Below are 25,260 nucleotides of genomic sequence, written 5' to 3' on the forward strand. Positions count from 1 at the left end.
GTCAATCATGGCCTGGTTTCCCTAGGGCAGCGAAAATTGAATATTGTTATTGCATTTTAGTTTGCCTTAATGTGTGTGTTGCAAGTGGAAGTATTTTTTTTCTATATTTTCAGTTGCTGGCTATTCTGTGACCATTCTGCTGTGCCTGGCAACTAAGACATTTGATTGCATTTCCCAGATTGTGTTTATGCTCTCACTATTACTTTTTTATTGCACTCTCACATGCACAGCATTACACTCTGTTCTGATTTTCTACTCATATCACAAATACAGCATTCTTAGTTCATTTCAGTAACTCTGTATTTTACCTATCACTCAGTATTTGAGGATCAAAGTTATGGAAAGCTAACCGAGATGGTGTCTCTGTGGATGACTGCTGCCCATGCCTTAATTCAATTAATGGAGGAGAGCTCTGAAGAAAGTTTAGATAATAAAACTGTATGTAAGGGAAAGGGTCACGGATTATGATGTGGAATTGATTTTTCAGTTAGAGGAGACCCATCCAATGTTGATTTGGCGTCTAGTGATTCTGAAGAACATGGCCATGCAACACATCAAGGCACTCGTGATATCCCTTTGCAAAGACAATCTGTGCAGCTGAAAGACAGTGGTAATGAAGCCCAATCCAAAGTGCAGGCAGATAGTTTGGAGCACACAAAAAGTGCTTACTCTATGGTAGGAATTTTGTGACATTTTCAAGGCATTCTGGGTAAGAAAACCTAGTGGGTGTCTACACAAGTCACACCACCCTGGACTCCCCTGGGTCTCTAGCTTTCAGAAATGTATTTTATTGTTACAACTCTGCCTGTTCATGAAAGCTAGGAATAGAGTGAGCTTCTCATAGTAAACATTTTGCTGCCATTTTTAGACAATAAACATATACCATACAAGCCAACAGACCTGATTCAGGCTGGCCACTCTCATTTCTGAAGCACAAAATGGCTTTATTTAGCTGTCTCTTGCTTGAAAATGCCTCTGCTTAAATACAAACCAATAGAGAAACTAAATTCCCAGGATTATTTTTTCAACAATTCCCACTTCCTGTTCTGAAATGTTGCCATGTATGATAACCTTTCTTGCAAATAACTTTTTTCCATTTTATAAAAAAATAAAAAAAACAAAATGTTGATATATTTTGCTGTTTTAATGGTCCCTCGAGGTAAATCCATACACCCTGGGTACTTTTAGAATTCTCAACATGTGGGAACAAATGACTCAAATTTAGTCTGGATACTTTTTGCTAAAAACAAATATGAAGACTTAAATGATAAGTGCCCGAAAGACACAAAAGATACAAAAATGGCTCAGCACTGGTGAGGGCGGTGAAGCCTCAGAAGTTAAGCGGTTAAAACATTGGCAATCCAATAATTACAAAGACTAACAATGGAAATGAATACCTAAATCACAGATTGCTTTGCAGAAGACACATGACATGTGTCTCCTTCACAGGAAAACCAGTGCTCTCAAGTCATGTGTGAGTGGCTCATTAGATCTTGGTTTTTGCTTTGCTTTCTGGGATTTGTAGTCTTGTTTAAACCATTTAAACCCGTTCCTACAAAAAATGAATGTGTCCTTGTGTAACTGGTGTGTTGTAAATAAGATGTAGATAGATGACAAGATACTTCTAGTTGATTACTTGTAGATTTATTGTAGGACACAGCTGAGTATACACCTCGCCAGCTGACCAGACCATCAACTGACACAGGTAGAACACTCTGGTACAAGTTAGAACACTCACAGGTATTCTGGGAGGCTGAGAAGGTGAAAACACTAAGGAAGGGCTAATGACTACTGTTAGCCATATTACAAGAAGAATCAATATACAACACCTCTTCCTCCTTTACAGAAAAGAAATGAAACAAACATAAGTTTTCACCTTCTCAGCCTCCCAGAATACCTGTGAGTGTTCTAACTTGTACCAGAGTGTTCTACCTGTGTCAGTTGATGGTCTGGTCAGCTGGCGAGGTGTGTACTCAGCTGTGTCCTACAATAAATCTGCATGTAATCAACTAGAAGTATAATAATAATAATAATAATCCACATTTGTATAGCGCACAATCACCCGTTAGGGTCTCTAGGCGCTGGGGGCCGTCGGGAAGATTAAGCAAGCTATTGCCCAGAGTCGCATGGTGCTGGGCTAACCTGCCGCCGGAGCCGAAGTATCATGTCATCTCTTTACAACTTATTTACAACATGGTGATCATGGACAGCGCGCCAATACCTTCGGGTCGAGTTTACGATATATATATTATTACAATAAAAAAGAAAATATCAGGACTACATGTTGCAGTATGCAACTCAAAAACCTGAAGTGTACGAGCTATCATTGCATTGACCTGGGAAACTTCAGAGGTCTCAAAACATTACCAGGCCAACCAGAATTCCAAAATAAGGAGCACGCTGTCACGTATCCATCACTCAAATCACTTTAATATTTCACTGTACTAATTCACCACTCATCCTTTATGGGTTCCGGGGTAGCGTGCTACTCGCCAAAAAAGTGCTTCGACGCCTCGTCTGACGTCAGGGGTAGTAAGCGCTATATAAATGCAATTACAATACAATACAATACATTGATACAGCGCTGGGCAGATTCCCATCAACAACCCTTGCCTTAATCTTCCGAGGCAACAGTAGCTGTGCATAGGAGCAATACTACTAATGTATGACACTGAAACGCCGAGGGCTTACCGGCGTCTTCCCATGTGTGCTGGAGAGTTTTGCAGTAGCCGCCCCCTGATTTCAACCTACAGCTAGCCGCACCCGCTTCGCGGGTGCCGCGTCGTAGATTGGGGAAGTAAGGCTGTTGGGAGCACGTTTGCTCACAGCCCCTTGGAAGGACATCAGGGAGCAGGGTCGCGCTCTGTTCATCAGCGCTGCCGGTGACGCCGCGGGGACTCAACTAACCAGGAGTCCCTGCGCCACGGCACACCTGCAGACTGATTGCCCCTCCCACCACTCGCTTCACGCCCCCATAAAGGAACGCCCAGCCCCCGCTGTGCGGGAGCACGCGGGAGTATCGCGGGAGAAGCCCGGGACAAGGGCGGGACCATCTTAGGCCATCAGGGGCCAGAAGAGGCCGGGCCGGGCCACATCTCTTGGCTCCGAAAAGTGGACACTAAACTAACGGGAGAATGGCTTCAGGTACCCGTTCTAGTAAGATAAAGAAACCTGCGGGAGACGTTGTCATAGGTACTATGGACCAATTTATAACCCGAGCTGTTTCAATAGTAGAAAAGGAGATAACCCTAGCTGAACGAAGATTATCCTGGGACTCTGTGGGCACGCCCAACAAGCGTTCATCTTTAGGCGCCATTGCCCTAGCACCTAGCCCTGCGCATGCTACTCCAACCTCATTGGTGATAATTGATTCCTCATTCATTGATGAGAGATTAAGCCGGATTAGGGCAAGTTTAGAAAGGGTGACCACTACCGCACCAAGCATAGTTCTAGACCCAACACTCCATATTCCACCTGTCCCAACTGACCTCTCGCTGGGGGAACAATCTTTGGATTCCAACTCTGTAACCCTCATAGCTCCTAGTCCCCCCAAATTGCTTAGCGAGGCTTGCGAGGCCCCAAACACACCATCCTCAGTTGTACGCACTGTAGTTAGTACTCCCAGAGTAGTGGTTCAGCAAAATACACCTGTAGGGAAGGCAGCTTTAGGTCTAGTCCAACAAAAAAAGAGAAAGCGTCTTGCAAGCCCCAGTAGGGGGGGCTCCCAAAAACCACATAGGAAAGTTAAGAGGCACACTATGCCTAAAGGGGGTATCGGCACAAATCAAGTCCCACATCAAAAATCACTTACGACCTATAATAGAGCTTCCGCGTTGGAGGGCACTCTTGGTCCGTCGGCTTCTCTAGATACCAGCATTCTTCCTCAGGTCGAGCGCTTAATTAAGTCTGTGGTGCTGCCCCTCGTTGATAAGATCGATAGCCTCACACGTAAACTAGCTACATTTGAACAGTCAATGTTGGACAACTTTTATGCTGTGAAATCCTTAGTCAAATTTCACGCCAAGGCTCAGGTTGAAGAAAATGGAGGGTTAACAAGTGGTGCTGTCTCCATAGCTCCCTCTGTCCCTAGAGTCCATCCTGAGTCTGCACCTTGCCAAAAGACGCCTGTTCCGGTAACGGTAATGGTTTCCCAATCGCAGCATTCTAATAGTGGAACCACACATGTACCACTAACCCTTAACCCTGTGCCTAGTTTGGCCCGTGCAAGGAACAAATCTAGCACCCAAGCCCCTAAGGCTTTTAAGGTCAACTCTGTTTCAAACACCAAGTCCTTAGTGCCAACTGCCAAGGCAGCAGGAAACATATCGATTACAACAAAGGGTGACACAACACCATCCCTTCCCATTCCCGCTAATAAGGTTGTATCCAACCCCCCAGCAAAAATTGTAGCTAAATCCCCGGTTAAAGATAGGGCAAGAAGGCAAACCCCTAATGCTAGTCTCCCCCCTGGTTGCAAGCCCTATGTGGTGATTCTAACGGGGGTTCCTGAGCTTGAAGAGGGTTCTAGTGAGTTGTATTCTGACCTTAAACATAAAACGCTCTCCTGGCTCAAAGCAAATAGACCCCTCCCAGGGCATATTGATGGTAGAATAGCCTTTGTCCGACGTGTGGGATGGATTGGAAATAGACGTAAGAATCTAACGGGGGACTGCGTGCTGATCAATTTTAACGATCCCAGAGCAGCAGGTATGATTTGCAGTCAGCAGTCGCAGTACAACTTCTGCGACATCCAAACTAGGGACTTGGGGTACTTCTATCACCCCCCTCCCCTAATGGGGTATAAGAAATTTTCGCAAGACGGGGGTAGAGGTGCATGGTTCCCGCATAACCCAACCTTGGATGCCAGAGCAAGGGCGTGGACACCTATCCAAGCAGCCCCATCCCAGGGTTGGGGTTGGTGACTTGGTGATATAGTAGTAACCAATACCCCCCTGCTTAGGGTTAATACACCACACATAGCTAGGCGGGCAACCTTGATTAATGTTTCTGTACCCCAACCCTCGCTCACCCCAATTATGCCTTCCTTCTCAGGCGATTGGTCTGAGACTATCGAGTTAGTGGACGGAGTTCAAACTCTGGCCATACAGGGTAGGGAAGTAGGTTGCGGTGAACCTTTGCATCATGCAATCCTGAAAGCTATCAGCTGGAATGTGGCAGGCCTAAATAATAAGTTGGATGCCCCGGACTGGGTGGCGCTTATTGAGCCCCACTCAGTCTGTGCATTTCAAGAGACGTGGTGCGTGGAACCAAGGCACAGAGTGGGTTATGCCACCTTCTTTGTCCCGGCAGGCATCCCAGCATCAGGTAGAGGTCGCCCTTATGGAGGTCTCTTAATTTGGGTAAATATTTCTTTAGGATGGAGAGTATATCATCAGCCCCAAAAATCCCCAGATTTGATGCGCTTAACTATAACATGCCCAAGGAAAGCCGAAAAACTGGAGATTATTAATATCTATACACGTGGGGCTTCTGGGAGAGCATTGTCACCAACTCTTTCTGCTTTGGAGATAGCCCTAGGTGAGTGCAGTGGAGACTCGTTAATTATGGTCATGGGAGATTTCAATTGTACTTTCGAGCCTCTGTTGCCAGATGAATCTCTGGATCTGTATGACGAAGATTCAAGGAGAGGCGTCCCGTCATTAGACCTTCCAATCATAAATAGATGGACGCCCAGAATTATTCAGCTGAACTCCCTTACACTTGAGTATGGCCTGAGAGCAGCCAATGGGAGAACACGCTCAGACCTAGCGGGGGAACATACATATAATAGGGTTGGGCACTCATCCAGGATAGATTACATCCTTCTAAATTTTTCTTTGTGGGCCCACATGAAGGACATGATAGTTCTACCCTCCCTGGACAGTGACCATAATGCACTTTCACTATCCCTAACACGCTGGTGGCGGGAGAGTCATTTAGCCAGTGGAGACCTTGATGTACCTGAGCCAATGCCTTTGGGAGGGGTGGTCCCCTCAAACTGCCTAAGACGATTAAAGTGGGACAAAGTTGCAATCGATGAAGAAAAACTTTCCTGCATTCGTGCTGTTGCCTCTGCGGCCTGTGCAATTTTGGAAAATGAGCCTGTCAGCCCAAACCATATTTCAGCAATGTTTAGCGAGGTTTCGACGTCAATTGGGGGCTTATTTAAGGCTAAAATAAAAAAGGGAAACAACAACCCTGATAAGCGTCATGGGAAATTTGGCTGGTATTCAAAAAAGTGTCGTGCTGGAAAGAGAGCACTAATAAAGGCTGTAAAAAGTGGAGATGCTACCCTAATAGCCACTAAACGCAAGAGTTACAAAGCAGAGTTAAAGTTGGCAAGGAGAGATTGGGAAGACGCATTTTGGCAGGAACTTCGTGTTGCCAGTGGTGGAAAAAATGCAAGAGGCTTTTGGGACTTAATACGCAAGAAAAACAGACCCCTGGACACTGTCATCACTTGTAACATAACTGAGGATCTATGGTATTTACATTTTTCAAAATTGTACACAGCACCTGTAGCAGAAGTGATGGACTTCGCTCTACCTCAGATCTCTCGAGGTGATGGGAGTTACGAGGAAAGCCTGTTTACTAGGAAAGAAGCGGAAGGTGCAATAAAATCTCTTGTTCCGCGCAAAGCGGCTGGTCCCGATGGCCTTCCTGGTGACCTGCTTCGTATAGACTTGGGTAACTGGAGCATGCTAATCGCATCAGTTTTAAACGCTGCTATGGTGGGTGCACCCCTGCCCGCCTCATGGATGGCCGCGGAGGTGGTCCCTCTGCACAAGAAAGGCTCAAGAGAAGACCCAGCGAATTACAGGCCGATTAGCCTGATCGATTGTTCGCAGAAAGTAGCAGGCAAGGTCCTTTTAGCCAGAGTCCAGCAGTGGGCAGATGAAACCAAAATACTTTCAGATTTCCAGGCTGGGTTCCGAGCTGGCACGGGAACAATTGAACAAACATTAAGGCTACTTATGATTTATTGGAAGGTCGTCGTGATTGGGAAGGGTACCTTATATCTGGCCTTCATCGACCTCCGCACAGCCTTCGATTTGGTTCCCAGAAATAATTTATGGAAGGTTTTGTGTGACCTCGGCATGCCATCTTACTTGCTCCACCTGATTATGAGGTTCCACGAAAAAAACTATGCCCAAATTCGCTGGGGGCCGAATGGTGAAAAGACTTCAAGAATAGATGTGAACAGAGGTGTAAGACAGGGGTGCGTACTTGCACCAACACTCTTCTCGCTCTATGTGAATGGGGTGGTGGACTGCCTGACCGGGATACCAGCAGATGCACCCCGTCTGGCAGGTCGTTTAATTCCTACCCTGCTTTTTGCGGACGATACCTTACTTTTGTCAAAATCCCCGATGGGACTTCAGCAGCTTCTCTTTGGTTTTGATGCCTTTTGTAAGCAAAGAGGACTCTGTATTAACACTGATAAAACAAAGTATCTTATCCTGAATCCCCCGCAAAAACTTGGCCCTCCACCAACACTGGGGTCTGTTGCACTGGAAAGGACCAAGACGTTTGATTATCTGGGTATCCGGTTGGTGGACTCGATGAAATGGGACCACCACTTGACCAAAATGTTGCTAAGTTTGAAAAGAGTAACTGGGGCCCTGTTGAAAGAGCAGAGAGCAGCCTCTACAAAACCCATAGCAGCAGTAATGGATATTTACTCGGCCAGAGGAGTAAGTGCCGCTCTTTATGGGGCGGAACTCTGGGGGACGTCAAACATGAAAGACCTTACTCGAGCTGAGAACACCTTCTTGAGAAGTTTGATGTCCCTCGGCCCCTCTGTCCCCATCCTGCCGTTGCAATTGGATATGGGCTGTCGGGCGATTGAAGACCAAGCTAAGTTACGCCCTTTGCTTCTGTGGACCCGCATCTGGAGAGTTCCTGAGCTCTCAAGTTATGCGGATGGCCTGCGTGAGATAATTAAATCCACAGGCTGGACAAAAATAAAATGGTTAAGGGACATCAAAGCATTACTTGCCAATCTGGGCCTAGAAGAAGCATGGCATCAACAGACGGCTCCGCCCAAACTAGTGCTAAAACAACTCTACTGGAAATGGGTGGCAAATAAAAGAAACTCTTCTGTAACGATTTGTAAATCGTCTAGAAATTTCATGGAGTCTAAAGATGTCCCCATCAGAGAATTGTATTTAGACATTATCTCAGCCCCATGGGAAAGATCCTTGTATTTCAAATTTAGAATAGGTCTTCTCCCCTTAATGGAACTCACAAGCCACTGGAAAATTCCTTATCAGACTGCCCCGTGGTGCCCTTTCTGCCCACAGCGTTATGAATCTGTCCCTCATTTTTTATTCGAGTGTCCTGTCTATAAAGTTCCACGGACGAAATGGCTAAAACCCATGTGCCTTACACTGGGAACAAGACATTGTAATGTGGCACTAAGGATATTACTTTCAGACACTCGCTCATTTTATGCATGCGCCACCTCGAAGTATCTTGGGTGGGCATGGCGGATTCGGTCAAAAAGACTTAGACAAATTGTTTAATCATGTTTTTATTTTTTGGGTCTGCTTAATGAATATAACTTTTTTAGGTAATTTATACAATTTCTCCCCCAAAAAAAATTGCTGATTTCTATCATGCAAGGAGTCTTTTATACGTTTTATTCTTATTGCTTAAAATGAATTTTAAATGTATGTACGCTTTTTAAGATATTTTTTATGTCGAAATAAAGCCTTTTTGACTTGACTTGACTTGACTTGACTAATGTAGATATTGGAGGTGCATGTTTATCTGGCGCCTTGACTTTTCCCTGACCACAGAATACCATCCCAGAGCCCATTCATAAGGGTTTTGATATTTTAGGTCTTGGGCCTAGCGTCACACTGCTTAAGCAGTGTGGGCGGAGCCCGAGACTTTATGACTTCAATGTGGGGCTTTATTTTAACTCTCTCTTTCATTGGCTAGCTTCCTAAATGGAGGCTAGCCATTGGAAGAGATGTGTGTCAATTACTATTTTCCCCGCCTTGATGCGATCCGTGGGCGTTTCTGTCTCTTTTTTTAAGTCCCGCCCCCCACACCCTCCCTCTCGCCGAGGTCCCAGTCTATTCCTCTTGTAATGTATCGTTTGCTCCTCTTGTATTTTATTTGCTCACAATTGTCACTTTTGCCTCATGTAACTTTACGTCTGCTTTTGTAAGGTGTTCACTCATATTGTAATGTTCTCATGGATCATTTCAGTGACCTGAAGGGGCCGCCGCGCTGCCCGCCGCGACCCGGAAGTGCTTCCGTGCTCTTTTTAGGACTTGTGCTCTGAGAGTAAGAGATGTTGGTGCACTGAGCGAGCAGCCACTTTAGGAGCGGTGGGACGAGGTCGTGTAAAGTATTCGTCTAGGATCTAATAACCTCTCGTTGCAGCTGAAGAACAGTTATGTGTCACTCCTGAGTCTCATCAAGGTAAAGGCCACAATGATCGCGCATGCACAGAAGAGCGTGAGCCCCGCCATCGATCCGCCTCGCAGGCAGACTCAGAAGTGCTGGGTTGTGTTTTTCAAATGCTGCTCGCGATGACCGCCCCGTTAATGGCTCCCTTTTGAGTGCTGACGTCACTGCAGTATGCGGCTCCTTCAGGCCACCCGGTGTTTTAATGAGCCCGAAGCGCTCGAGCCGCGGCAGTAATTGGCTAGAGGCATGTTGACGATGCCGCAGTGGCACTTACAGCATTTAAAGGATTACAGGGTTATTTTAGCATTTTCGCAATTGTGCATCTCATCAAACTACAAAACATCCCCGCTTCAAAGTGCATCGGGTACAGGACGAGCCCCCGCCGCCTGCAAAGACCCCACGGAGGAAGGAAGCGAGTCTGTGGGAGGAGCTGGATTCACTACCGAGGCTTCCAAGCGCTAGCGCTGAGGGCAGATGTATTTACTTATAGCTCAAAGAGGGAATCACCAGGGAATTGGATAAAAAATTACTAACTTCAACTCTGAGCAGCTTTATTCAGTAATATTTCATTTCTCTGGGGACGCTCTGGGTTCGAGCTGGAACCCTCTGGGACCGCAGAATTAACACCCAGCGTCCGCGCAGCGGTAACGAGGCTCCATGAAAGCCGAATGATGAAAAGCGCAAAGAGAGTGTAACAGCCAAATAGAGTGAGAATGGGAAAGCAGAGAGGAAAAAGAATGGAAAGAAGGAAATACAAAACAGGAGGGAAAGTAGGTTGGTGGGAACTAAAGAAAAACGGAAAAGAGAAAGGAAGGAAAGGAGCTTTTCTTTAAGTGAACATTCTCCGGGGAGCTTCCTAAAAATACGGGAATCGCTCGCCTCCCTCACTCAGTAGTAGATTTATAGATGAAAGTAGGGGTTAGAGGGTATTTTATTTTGTTGGTGCTCCCCTGCGGTCTTTGCACCTTAGCAAGGCTTTTAGATGCAAGTCTGCAAGTTGAGTGGGCTGTTCTGTCATATTGATTTATGCAATGTTAAATGACGTGGCAACGCGTACCTCATTGTTAGTATGAGACCCCTGTGTTCGTGTTTTTGTTTGTACTAAATGTGAGCTAAAATATTTTCACAAACTTGTGATCTGGATATTGTTTTGGCGGGAGGGGGGCATTGCCGCATTATTGTTAATCCCACCGCCTGCACGAAACGTTACTTCTGCTGACAACATCGGCAGCTGATGGCGCCCGTCTTCGGATGTGTGTCCAAAAAAAGGGAAAGTGTAAAAAGTAGGAGAAAGCTGCTCTCTCTAAGTCCAAGGGTGCCCTGGGAGGTGATAAACTCGGCTACAGACTGACGGTTTCAGTGAAAGCATCTGCTGGGATCACTTTGGAGACGACAGATGTTGCCTGGAAATGACACACGATCTCTTTAATTGCTTTCCCACGCATAGGGAAGAATGAAGTGCGACTCGATTTCGGATTGAGGAAGAAGTTGTATTAGTGTATCTTTGGTCAACAGTTTCCCTGGTTTATTATAGTAGTATATTCCCTTTACCCTATCCCTCCGCTTTTTGGAACATTCCAAAGCTGGCAATGCATCTGCTATAGAATGTTGGTGGAGGATTCTCTGAACAGCTGGGATCTGGGCTCTGCCATCTTTTAACAGGACTGTGGTTGGCCAATGTTTGAGGACGTGTCTGACCCTAAACCAGCCTCCCTTCCCAGGGACTGGCCCCACTTCTTCCGCTGCACCCCTGAGGGCACGAGGAAAGACTAAAGCTGCGTGCCAGTTGTATGCTGTGTTGTTGGACTTTTTGATGTTTATACAGCGCAAACGGTTTAAGTCTCTACCGATGCCCCCCCCCCCCTCCCCATAGGGTGGTTGTCAGTGCCTGATCCTCCTCTTCCATCAGCAGCAGACATGCAGCCAGCGCCCCTCCCTGAGGCAGGGTGACACCGCAGGCAGGGCTGCTCGGCGGTTGCATGCCTCTGTTTTCCTCCCGGACTCATTTGGTCTGTACTGTACTTTCTACTGTTGCTCCTGCAGCGTTTGCTATGTAATAACAACATGGGGCTAGACTTCTACTCTGCCGCCGCGATTCCACGCACCAAGAAGACGCGCTGCGGAGACACAGCCCCCCCCCCCCCAGGAGTAGACGATTCAACTGTTGGTGTAAGTTCATATGCATTAAAGTGCTTTTTTTTTTTTACAGTAAAGAACGGATGACAATCCAGTCAAAGAGGCACTGCTTTGTTTTTCAGTTGCCTAAGTGTGTACGCCTCATCACTTCCTTCATTACACACACGGACACGCACACACGGACACCACCACTCCCATGCACACACGGACACCACCACTGCCATGCACACACAGACACCACCACTGCCATGCACACACAGACACCACCACTGCCATGCACACACAGACACCACCACTGCCATGCACACACGGACACGACCACTGCCATGCACACACGGACACCACCACTGCCATGCACACACGCACACCACCACTGCCATGCACACACGGACACCACCACTGCCATGCACACACGCACACCACCACTGCCATGCACACACGGACACCACCACTGCCATGCACACACGGACACCACCACTGCCATGCACACACGGACACCACCACTGTCATGCACACACGGACACCACCACTGCCATGCACACACGGACACCACCACTGCCATGCACACACGCACACCACCACTGCCATGCACACACGGACACCACCACTGCCATGCACACACGGACACCACCACTGCCATGCACACACGGACACCACCACTGCCATGCACACACGGACACCACCACTGCCATGCACACACGGACACCACCACTGCCATGCACACACGGACACCACCACTGCCATGCACACACAGACACCACCACTGCCATGCACACACAGACATCACCACACCACCACTGCCATGCACACACAGACATCACCACACCACCACTGCTATGCACACACGGACACCACCACTGCCATGCACACACGGACACCACCACTGCCATGCACACACGGACACCACCACTGCCGTGCACACACGGACACCACCACTGCCGTGCACACACGGACACCACCACTGCCGTGCACACACGGACACCACCACTGCCGTGCACACACGGACACCACCACTGCCATGCACACACGGACACCACCACTGCCGTGCACACACGGACACCACCACTGCCGTGCAGACACGGACACCACCCGTGCTTAATTTGTAAAAAAAAAAGTGCCATGGCTTTCATTTGGAAAAAATTAAGTGAAAGGGCACTCGTCAGGAGGCTACTGTAGTTTGCCATACACATTAGGTGACTTTGAGCTATTGGCATTGTAAATGACAATGACTTTTATTTATGTTTTGGTTTTTAAAACATAAATAAAAGACCTTGTCATTTACAATGTCAAGACCTTAAACTCGCGTTCATTTACACTGCTAATAGCTCTAACTTTTGCAATGCCGAGACCGTTGCATTGTAAATGCTTGTTTAAATCACTGTAAGCGGTCAATGTGAATTCAGCAGTAGCCAGCGCGCGCCCCTCATTTTCAAAAGGGCTCGTCCCTCTCGTGGGTCCAGTCTGCTTGTGTTTGGCACCGTTTTGCCACTGAATGCAGTTCCCCTTTAAGAAGGCAGGTCCACTCTTAGCAAAACCCCGACTCTATTGGAGGAGCGCTCCGCCAACGTGTCTGTCATGGCAGCGCTCCGGTGCAGCTGATTTCCTGGTCCTGCAACAACAGGAGAAAGAAATCTCTTCCTCCCCTGCACAACGGAAGAGTAATGTTTTGACAGATGTATATAAAGAGACCCGCTGTCGGTCTCGTCTTTTGCTTCTTTTATTTTGCTTTTTATTTCACAAATAAGGTGAGGTACCATTGAAATTTACTTTCTACTTATTCGTGTGCTCATTAATCAAATAGTTGAATTACCGTTAATTCATGTCAAATGTTTGTAATGTCTTTAGTAAGCATAAAGGGTTTATTTTCTCAATCAATCTTTTGTCAGTCCTGTCAAGTTGTAAGCTGTCACTACATCACGCCTTGAGCTCTGCTTGTCTGTCTAGTTTGAGATAAATCGCCCCTCCCTGCTGGTTTCACAGTTCTCTCTCACCCACGAATGAATGAGCAGGCTGGGGATGTCAGTGCACGGATTTGGCAATTTTTGAAGACTTACTGCCTCAGTCTTGTAGGAAGAGCAGGCGTGCAGAGCTAGGTCCGAACACACAACCTGTCAAATATTGAATATCAGGTTCCCCTACTTTTGACAACTGTGCCCCCTTGTACACTACGCCTGTGCGTGAGGACTTTTGAGGGAGAGAGCGCCGAGCCAAGTGTCTGGTCTGGCATGGCGCCCCTACAATTGTGGAACAGTGAAAATGTCTGGCATGTAATTCATGCAACAAACATGGATGAATGATAATTGCTCGTCAATATTAAAATATAAACTAATTCTTCAGCGTGTGGAAAAGTGTCACCTTAATACTTCTGATGAGATCGCTTCATTGAGAGGCATTTTATAAAAGTTATAGTTTCTAAAACATGTACTTAGAAATAGTCATGCCCCCCACACATAATGGGAACTGAGGCTAGTAAATTGTTATTTGTGCCATATATGTGGCCTACTTTCATATTATATATGGAGCGAGATTATAGTATATTTAATCAAACACAAGAGATAGTAGTCTAGGATCACACAATTTGATCAAGCAGGCCAAGATAATGTTGTGGGGCTTAGCTGCCATTGGGAGCTTGCATGCTTTTTGCTTGCAGCAAAGAGTTTCACAGTTGCCTCTGTGTCTAATGTGGTAACTTGGAGATTGGTGGTGGTGGCTGCATGAGGTGAGATCATTATCCTAGTGCAAAATGATGAGGGATGACTGGCCTCTGGCTGTAGTCCAGGAAACAGATATTGTTTAATACATAAGGGAATAGTTACCAAATGTCCACCTGATGCAATACTGTGAGTGGGAGTTTAGGAATTGTATCTTTGATTCAGTATGATCAAGCCATTTTGTCCACTGGTTCATTCAGTGAATGGAACCAACTGTGTTTGGTAAAATGTCCTAGATTACCAAATGGACTAATTCCGGCACACAATACCTATCAGACTCTCACCCCTTATGGACCTGGTTCAAAGAGGTCACTCCTTTCTGACGGAGGGAGCTAAGTAACTTTAAAATTAACTTCTTACCAGGAGATCTTTTAGAATGTTACGAAGAATTCATTTTAAATAGAGGCTCTTGTTCAGATTGCATGACTCCAAGAATAATTAATAGTGGAAGGACTTTCAGTGCCTCATGCTCCTTATGGAGATGTTTTATCTGCTTTACGTTCTGCAAGTTCGGTTCAACCAACAATCATGGGCAAAGTGTGACCGATTAGCTTTGACAATGCTTGTTATACACTTATTGCACTGTTATCTTCTTTGAAGCTTTGAAATGACAGACTGATCACCAGCTCTTTTTGGTTCATAAAACTACACAATTGTGCAGCTGCAAGCCGAGTATTTGATGTGGGTGGGTCAGTGTTCTAATTAGCCAGGTAGCACTCCAGTGCTAAATTTGATTGAGCACTAGTCCTTGTTGAATACATTCTGTGCATAATGAAAATGGAACCCTTGAACACATCCACACTTACAAAGTTAAAGTTAGTTGTGACTCTTTGTGTATGCTGTATCCAAGTCTGAACTACAGTTGTCACATAATGTGCATGTTATGTTTCAAACAACCGACATGATGGCGGGTATACTTTCAGAAAAGGCTGCAGGCATACCTGTGCATTTTGTTGTGTGTAATATATCCTATATTACACTGGTTTGGTGTGGTAGATGAGGTACAGCAGGCACATAATCTGATCATGTCTTGGTGATCATGTTGCGGCTGGAATGTGTGCCTATGTATAAGGGGTGTGGTAAGTGACTCTGTCACTTACCACACCCCTTATAAATGTGTGCTTATACATAGGCACACATTTCATTCCAGTGTTTTAAAATTATCTGATGTGTGCCCCATTGCATGGAGGGTGGGAATGCTGTCCTTTCTTTCAGAGGTTGGTATGGCTTATCCTTCTGTGAAAACGAGACTTTGCCAGATTCTCATTAGGTTTCGACCTGGCGAGAGCACGAAGTGCTCCGCCCAGGGCGAAAACTTTTGTCAACAGTATGGATGTTCGGCACCGCCTCTGTTTCCCATTGACTAGCTCCATAAATGGACGCTAGCCATTGGCAAACAGAGGCGTCCGTCATCCTGCGAGGCGACTCGTGGGCGTTCCTGGGATGTTTTTCTCATCCGGCCCCTTTTGTCTCGTCAGTGCGGCGGTGGGCGGGGTTTATTTTTTTTTGCTCCTCGAGGTTTGTTTAGGCCATTCCGCGGCCGGAGGAAGTCCAGGTGAGTGAATTTTTTAATTCGGTCTCACTTCGCACTGTCTTTCTTTTCCTTCTGCTATCTGTCTCGCCCCCTCCCCCCATCCCCTCACCCGTCTTTCTCCCTTTCATTTCTGTTTTCCCCCATATAGCACTATTTTCTCTTGCTCTGTTTTGTATGCGACTTCGCTTTTGTCGTTTTCCAGCATGGTCTCTCCCCGAGGCTCCTTACGCCATTGCCTCCGCCGCCCTCACTTCTCGGTTCTCTTTCCCTCCCCGACAGGCAGGCAGTCCTAAGCAAGTGTTCCACTGCCTCCTCTCCGAAGGCAGCGTGTGGAAACTCTGCGAAGAATGCGGTAAATGTGGCTCGGGGCTACGGCTTTCCTGAGCCGGCAGAACAGGAAACGCCGCTTCTGGGAGCCCGGGCCTGCCCTCAACAGGACAGTGGCGTAGCTAGGTCTTAGGCGCCCGTCACGGCCCCTGCGTTTGTCGCCTGCGGCAGTCAAATGTAAGGGGGGAGGGAGGCCGCCGCCAAAACACCTACCGCCTGGGGCGTACCACACACCCCCTTGCTACGCTGCTGAAACAGGATCTGCCTGCGATCCCAGCCAAGTGGCCCCTGACGGAGTACCTGTTCGGGATCTCCGTTTATAAACAACACTTAGGAGTATTACTGCTCTCTGCTGAAAAATCTGAGACGACGGGTGATCCTCAAATCACGGGGCACTGAGGTCTCGATGTCCTTTCACTCCCTTTATTTATCTTCCATTACCCCACGGCACGTCCCCTTTGTCCTAGGTAGGATTTTATTTGCTTTTCCCTCATTATCCCACGCTCCCTTCCTATCTCGCACAGTTCGTGCTGCCTTTCCCCCTTGCACAGTGAGATTATCAGGGGAATCACTAGCCTTTACACTTGTTTATTGTAGTAGCACTGCTGACTGTGGTATATGCCTCCTGCCCATCACACGCTTCAGTGTGTTCAACACAGAATCCATTTTCACTGATTTTGTTTAATGCTTCGAGGCAGACCTGAACCCTTCTTTAACTAAGCACAGACAGGAGGGGCCTGGCACCTTCTTTAAACAGCAGTCTGGATGGGCCTGGCCAGGGCTTTAAGTGGGATGAAAAAACTGGGGGGGGTCTCTCAAATGGGCGTGGTCAATGTAATTAAGGGCGTGGCTTAAAACCACATAGGTAAAAAAAATCTGTGCTTAGCATAGTGTGCCGCCAGACTTGTATTTTGCTGTTTCTGTCATTGCATCCAGATATATGGTACAAGTAACATTACACCTACAACAAGTCTATTGCTGTCTGCTGAGCTCATCCGTAGGGTACCATAAGTCTCAGATTTGCAAGAGATTAAGCTAATGGCAATGTAAATGACAATGCCATCTATTTTGCTATTCTCAAAACAAACCCATAAATTAAAATTTTTACATTTACAATGCTAATAGCTCCAACTTTTCCAAAGTCGAAACCATTGCATTGAAAATGCTTGTTTATGTATTTGTTACTTCTGAGAAGATCAGTTTGTTGTGCGGAGGGTTGGTGTATTTTAGTCGTTGGTAGGTGTTTTATTGGAGATTAAGGATCCCTCAAGGTGTTGAAGTTTGTAGAGCCATTGCTTTTATGGCCTACTTGAAAACAAAGCAAGGTAATTTTGTACTTTCTATACCTTGCTGTGGAGAGAGTTCCAAAGTTTGCTTGTGTGAGCTGAAAATGAGTACCTTCCAAGTCTGGTTTGTTGAAGCATGCACTTTAATTCGTAAGAGTCCGTTAGAATGAAGCCTGTGTCTAGGACAGAAGGTCTGATATTTTTGATGTAGGAATCCTCGGTCCAATTCCTTAGAGTGCGTTTGGCGCAGTGCCTTGAAAATGCTCCAATTAAACTGTAAATCAGTGCATAGGCAAGAGGGTTGAATAGTGTGATACCAGGGTTCATTATGTTGGAGTTGCTTGGCCTCTGAGTTTTGCCCCCCTTGCAATAGTCCTTCGCAGACCATTTTTCTGTGGCCTACTGGCGTCACTGATGTAAAGATCTGCTGCACTAATAGCCAGACTCTGGTGCTGTCATTGGTTCTCCATGTCGAGTTTGTGTATGGCTGCTGGATGTGTGGCAGATGTATGGTTACAAAACTGTGTGCAGTGAGTCTGAGTTCTGAGGCTTGTAGTATCCATTTTGCATGGCCCCTGGCTTAGCAAGGTTTGAGGATGGGATACAGCTTCCCCAGATAGTGAAAATATGTTGCCTACATTCCTATTGTTAGAGGGTGGGGAGCCAGACACTGAAAGAGTGAAGATAGAGACAGGAGTTCCCTTAGTCCCGTTTTGTTCCAGCTCCAAGTTGCTTCACTGACATAGAAGGAAGTGCTCCGCAGAGTATTCAAAGAGCTGTTATGAGACCGGGGCTCGTGTTTCAATTACAGCCAGTTTCCCAGAGGTGAGGAGACAACAACTGAAGGCTGCACAGCTTAATGGAGAAGCTGTGGGGTCCCAGCTCAGAGAAGCCTTCTTTGCCTGCTCAGAAAAGGAAGGAGAATGCCTGGCCCTCCAGGAGGAGAGATTGTCGAGAAGGAGTAGCCCATCTGTGTTGAAGATGAAGTGGAAGGTGGTGAGCCCTGAGGAAAACCGGGATTCGGGCTGGGTATGGCAATTTGGAGGTGATGTGATTAGGGTTTGTCATGAAGAGGGCAATCTTTTGCCAACAATGAATATCAATAAATACTCAAATAGTTAAGATATGAGGTCGATTTACATGTGTGTACATTAGGTAAATGCCGTGTAAAATGTCCACTGTAGATCTAGTGGTTGATGTTTGCAGTATTGTGCAGCAACTTCAATGACCGCTCTATTTCAGATTCATGTACTATGAGAATTTTTGCCATTCGGCTGCCCTGCTTCTGAGTGCCCATTGGCACACGTCACTGCTGTCTTTCTTTCCTCCTGGGGTTGTCTGGGGAGGCAAGACTGAAACTACTGGAATCAAGAGACAGAGAGACTGACTGACGGATAGCTGGGTATTCTATCATGGGTACCTGGATAACCTCACATTTGGCTGAGATCTTCAGGTGAACGTCTTCCCTAACATCAACCTACATCTTCTACATCTGTTCAACAGCTATCTGTGATCAGTTGCTCTTTGAAGTTGCCCTTTGGCATTAGTACTCCATTTCTTGTCCCTTTAATTCCAGATCTCGGTGAGGTTGCTGAGGCTTCAGAGTCACAGACACTGGAAGGTAATGCCCCCAGCAGCCGAGCCCCATCTAACTCAATCAGGGGTGTGTATGTAAGGAAATAGGTTTATCATTTCAGAAACCATTTTGCCATTCCACCAAATTTGGTGTCTCGCGTTTGGTGTCCTGACTGCTCTGTCAGATGAAAGTCTACTTTTTTGTATTCTGTTTCATTTCCCCATATCCCTTTGGCTGCCCTCCCAGTCACCATTACCAGGTTTTGGTGACAGTGGAGAGGCCCTGGAGTTTGCCAGTGTTGGCTTCATGTATTAAACAATAGAAAAACGCCAATGCTGCCTTTCTCAATTCACCATCTATTTATCGTCTCACCTTTGACTGAAACATAAAGTGAGGGGACCTTAGTTTCTTGAATCAATCCTGAGTTTTATTTTATTTTACTTCATTTGAATTTTTTGATCATTTTTTATCAAATTTTTACATTTCAAAAAAACGTATAACATACAATGTATGCAAAACATTCTGTACAATAAAACATTCCCCTCCAAACAATCACACTCACTTGTGAATCACAGTAAGGCACACTCATACACACTCTCACTTATACCATTACTATTTACAATTATTGATCCATAATTTTTGACAAAACAATTTTTTTCATGTATATAGCCATAGATTACAATTGACACCTAATTTTATATTTCACAAAATCCCATTCATTGATTGATATTCTTATGGCATTGAAAAACACAAGGTCTACGCGTTTCGAACTCTTCTTAATGTCGAGTTCTCATCAGGACCATACACTCTAACTTCTGCAGATCTGTTCGAAAGACCGCGCCTGAACAGATCTGCAGAAGCCGGCGTACATTGATGGCCTCCCACAACTAAGGGGCTCCATCGACCTACCGAAGCCGGCACACACCCGCTGATCAAAACAAAGCCATTAGGGTAGAGTGTGTGTGAACACCAAGATACACTGGTTGTCCCGCGCCGTGGGCCTGAGGATTTCCACAATTGATTTGTTTTACAAGTTAGTGTGTATGAGAGTGCCTGATTGTGATTCACAAGTGTTAGTGAGTGTGATTGTTTGGAGGGGAATGTTTTATTGTACAGAATGTTTTGCATATATTGTATGTTATAAGTTTTTTTGAAATGTAAAAATTTGATAAAAAATGATCAAAACATTCAAATGAAGTAAAATAAAATAAAACTCAGGATTGATTCAAGAAACTAAGGTCCCCTCACTTTATGTTTCAGTCAAAGGTGAGACGATAAATAGATGGTGAATTGAGAAAGGCAGCATTGGCGTTTTTCTATTGTTTAATACATAAGGCTGTGGCTTGGCCTTGCTGCTTGGGAGCCCATACCCAGTAGTGTTGGCTTCATAGCATTGAGCCCAGAAATGCATTTGCTGCTAGTGCTACTAAGTATGTATCGTGCAGCGCTTGAAAACAACACTTGCTACAAAACCTGGGCTTGGCTCTGTCATCGGCATTAACTTTTTTAATGGATCTCCACCCCCCTCATTGCCTTGAGGGTAGTGCAATCCAATTTGCACGTAGTCACAACTTGATGTTTGGCGACCGGAGAGAAGTCTTAGCCACTAAATGGCAGTCTATCATTCGCAAACTCCTATTTACTCACTGCTTAGTGTCTCTCACATTGCTGAGATCATATTCTGAGACACCATTAATGCAACATCATTGACCATCAGATCTAATAAGAATTTGACATATTTCAGGTGGCCGCCAATTATCAGGTATTTCTGGCTTGGGAACTGGTTCTGACCTCTGTCGTTATCTCTTCCAACTGATAAAGATGGCCTGCCCAGCGCCCAGTAGCATCCAGTGACTGCACCAAAGAGCTGCAGCCCGACTACTACTTCCCAGTGTCCTTTGGGATCCACCTAAGTGATCTGCTTTACCCTCTGTTAGAATAGAAAGTTGCCTGCTTGGGTTTGGAGAATGTGCTGCTGTGCCTGGAGTTATTTTTTGCTATACAGTCTCTGTGTTTTTTGTCTTTTCTCCCCAGTAAGCCTGACAATCATGCAAACGCATTGAGAGATCTTCCTACTTACAGGGTCCTCAACCCCATGGCTATGCCCCTGCAAGGGCCCCTCTTTAAGTTAGGGGCTACTGGCCTATCTATCTAGTCATTTTGTTACTGGCGGTGCTGGCAGCATGGTTAGTACTGAAGGCACGTCCTGTTTTACTTGGCTTCTTCATGAGAGATGCTACTGGCCTCTCCATGTAAAAGGATCTGCCAGCCTCCCTTTACCAGACCTTTCACTATCATGTGAATGGAATATGGATGGTGGGTGTGTGTATACATTTGTGTTTCATGGGTTTAGTGTAAGGACTATGTTAGCTTTGTCAAAAGTCCATAGTGGATCCGTTGGATTCCACATGTCGGTGGCGGCCTAAAATGACAGACTGCTTTGTGTAAGATTACACAGGTCGCGGATGACCTGGCCTTAGTGCATATCTCTCACCATGGTATTCTGCTGTAAGGCGATAGAGTATTCCCTTGGCTTGGGGTGCTAGAGCCTCTTCTGTTTGGAGTGTGCCACAATTAATCTTTCATAGGATTACCACGTTCCCTTTCTCTTTCTGCCTGATCTGCAACTACAATTGATGCAAACTTCTGTCTAGACCCAACTAACATCCCTATCTAGGCGGGTCGGAATTAGTTCCTTTGAAATGGATCCTGTTGGTTATATGTGACCTTAGAATTTGAGTTCAGGCTTGTCAAAAGCAGATTGTTCAGTGATTCCTTTTTATAATAACAATTTTACGTCTGTTATCAATCCGAATTGTAGTCAACTTTTTGATTTTATTGAGCACTTTACTGACAGGCAGTCATTTAAGGATAGGGATTTAAATGTGATGCTAGCTGGAGCACTTAATGACAAACTAGGATGTCAACCCACTATCCTTGGCAAAAGCTTGTTGAAGGGCAGGCATATATATGTAAAGTTTGATCTGTTTAATGCTAAAGAGTTTGTGGGTGATTTGCAATTTAATCCCCATGCCTATGTTTCTGGAGGCTGCCAATCGGTGATCAATTATATATTTGTTTCTAGGCACATTTTAACTCAATTAGTTGAGGGGGCAGTGTGCACAATGACCAAACTCCTTGACAACTGTTGTGACATTTTCTGAAGGGAAATAAGAGGTAATGAAGATGGGTCTCAGGGAACTTGACACTTAACATAATGGCCGTAGACTAGTGGATAGAGGAAGAGTTATCTGGGATCTTGGAAAGGCTCTACACTACTCCTCTCTCTCTCTAATTGACAGCTGTTTAACCCAGAACTTAGAGTCCTTGCAGTAGGTTAATGTTTTTGTAAGGTTGAGTCAAGTCATTAGCGACCTTTTAACGAAGCCAACCAGGGTCCAGGTGGATCGGTCCCACCTTTGTTTCGATAGATAGTGCAGGAAAGCCTGTATCCATCTGCAGCAAGCACTTTAAGCCATCATATGGACAAAAAGGCTACTTGCTAGAGGTGTGAAGGTGTACACATTAACTCCAGTGTGATGCTTGGGAAAAATAAGTTAGCATCACTAAAATGACAGATGCCAAATTATTCTGGCACACCACCTATAACTGCAAATGATCTAATGACGACCATAAAACCCTTCTTTTTTGTATTAGAATCCTGACAACATAGATGCAAGCTTGAAAATGCACCACTACAAAAACTATAAACCTGGTCAGAGTTCGTACATGTCCCTTCCACCCAGTCCCCAGTGTATCCTGGCACACCTATACCAACAATTGTGCAGATGTGTATTACTAATGTTTTCACTTCCTAATGTTTCTATTTGTCTCTTGCCACCCATGGTCACGGGTTTGAATCTACCAAATGTTCCTGGTGTCCACTCTCTCTGTTTTCCTCCTGTTGTTATCAACCAAACCTGGCTGTTTTTGTCCCTCCTCAGATTGCTCTTCTCCCCTCTTGGGAAGTCATTGCAGGAGTGTGGCAAAACCTGTACTCCATGTTTCAACTACTTGTTTTCTCTTATGGGTCTGCTCCCTCTCGTCAATTTCCTCAGTCGTTTCAGGGAGGCCTTGACCCTGGTGGATAAGTAAGCTCCTGCACCATGTCAGCCCGCGTTGGCAAGTCTTCCTGCATATTTATCATCTTGTCCCGCCTTTCTCAAATGGGATTCTTCAGCCCCTGACCATTCTAACATGTCTTGTACCCAGTCTGCTATGGGTGGTGATCTATGGCTAAGCCAGCAGATTACTATGCAACGATTAGCCAATATCGTGCCTGATTTAAAAACTTTGTACACATTCACTTTTTATTACCTTTCTGTGAAGTAAGGTTTAGGAGATATGTTTTTAGTCGGTGTGTAACCACCCTTAACATAGAGTCCTGTTTTTTGTGCAATCTCCTCCCAGTACGTAGATATGACTAGGCAGTGCCACGTCTTGTGGAGGAAGTCTATGCCTTCCACGTGGTATCGGCCACAGTGGTCAGATGTGTCAGGTTAGATTTTGTGCAGCTTAGCCGGTGTTAGGTAAGTCATGTCTATGTAATTATACAGTACCAGTTTAAAGCATGCATTTGAGGATACTAGTGGAATCTCTCGCATACCCGCTTCCATTCCTTGTCAGTGAGGTCACCTTCGACATATGTTTGCCACTTCACATAAGCCCCTAAGGTTGCAGCTGGCAGATCAGCTCTGAGCTCTCGGTATAAATTCAAAATCAAGCATCTCACCATCGAAGAAGCAGTAGCGTGACTAACGTGTATGTGAGAGGTGGAGCCTTTGGGAAGGAAGTTCTAATGCCCATAGCCATATGTGCCAACTGAATGTATTGAAGCAGTTGTCCAGGTTCAACCGCGGACGTTTGCACGTCCTCAAACGTGACAAATCTATCATTAAGGTACAAGGCTGCAAGAGTTAAGCAACCTATCTTTTTCCACCTTTCTACCGACATTGTTCTAGTTATATTGGCAAATACCCCTATGCTCCAGATGGTCATCTATGGCGCCTACGGGAACCTTCTCAGCTCTTTCCTAAGTATCTTGTCCCATATATAGCAAGCAGTGAGTAGCATGTATGGCAGGTGTTGCGGGACACCCCTTCCCTTCATTAGCAATTCCGACAATCATACACCATTGTGAGTACCCCCTAGCAGCCTTTTTTTCCTAATTATATTTCTCGTCTGACCAATGTACTGAGTGTTGCAGCTGTGTTGCTATATAGTGCAGTTCCCTGTCAGGGGCTTCCAGCCCACCTTTTTCCTATTCCTGTTTGAGTGTGTCCAGCTTGATTCTGCTGCGTTTTTCTGCACCCACTAACTCTACCAGCAAATGTTTAAGGACCACAACACCTGATTTGGGATAGGATACGTGGTTCCCTGCTTGATATATAAGCATCTGGGGAGAAGAACCATTTTCACCACTGCCACTCTCCCCATAACTGAAAGCAGGAGGGTTTTCCAAAATGTCACAGAGGATTGTAGACCATTTATCACTGACCCCATATCCAGCCTGTAAGTAGCCTCCTGATCTACCATATTACAGACACCCAAATACCTAACATCCCCTGTAACCCAAGGTATGTCCATCTTCTTTAAATCTGGTACACTCTGGCCTGTCAACTGTCCCATCGGGAATATTTTCGACTCGTCGCAGTTCATTCTTCCTGGACATTCAACAGGACCGGTACAGAGTATGTGTCGTCTAATGTACACCAAGGTGACATCTGAAAAGAGGAACATCACGTGTAGTGTTTCCTACTTTTATTCCACATAACTAGAGCACCTCCTGCAGTCATCAGGTTAATGGTTCCATTACTAAAGCAAACAGTAACAGCGACAAGTGACAGCCCTGTTGCTACACCGGCTCCATTTCATATACCATTTCTGATACCAACCGCCCGTGTGCGAGCTCTAGCTTGCGGCTGTGTATACAACAGTTTAAACCATTTGATGTATGTCTGTCTAAGCCCATTCATTGTAAAAATCACCTGCATATACCCCCAACTAACTCAATCAAAGGCTCTCTCAGTATCAAGAAGGGCAAACACGTACTCCTCCGCTGTTCCCACCATGTGCAGTACACGTGTCAATCTGCGTATGTTATGTAAAGTGCTCCTTCGCAGTATAAAACTGCATTTGTCCTCATGCACTAGGACTGGGAGTATCTCAAGCAATAGATTCGCCAACACATTACTAAGAATCTTCGCGTTTATATTTAGCATCAATTAGGGATGAAACGACAAGACTCTCTCTCGGGGTCTCTGCCAG

At 45.7% G+C, this 25,260-nt stretch overlaps 1 protein-coding gene across 3 annotated transcripts in view; it reads left to right on the forward strand.

Moving 5' to 3' along the window:
* Positions 1-13,046: 13,046 nt before the first annotated feature.
* SLC35D4 (solute carrier family 35 member D4) overlaps positions 13,047-25,260 on the forward strand; it is a 570,185-nt gene continuing 557,971 nt past the window's right edge. For 2 of the 3 annotated variants that reach the window (XR_013610545.1, XM_078687423.1), the window contains exons 1-2: positions 13,122-13,304; positions 18,994-19,038. Coding sequence is in view for 1 of the 3 variants with exons in the window: in XM_078687423.1 (XP_078543549.1) it covers positions 13,233-13,304; positions 18,994-19,038 (117 nt within the window). In the remaining 2 variants the exon portion in view is untranslated. Of the gene's footprint in view, positions 13,305-18,993; positions 19,039-25,260 lie in introns of all 3 variants that reach the window. The other variant, XR_013610546.1, reaches the window with a different exon arrangement.

Source organism: Lissotriton helveticus, chromosome 4_1 (genome assembly GCF_964261635.1).
Source record: "Lissotriton helveticus chromosome 4_1, aLisHel1.1, whole genome shotgun sequence".
Taxonomy (NCBI): domain Eukaryota; kingdom Metazoa; phylum Chordata; class Amphibia; order Caudata; family Salamandridae; genus Lissotriton; species Lissotriton helveticus.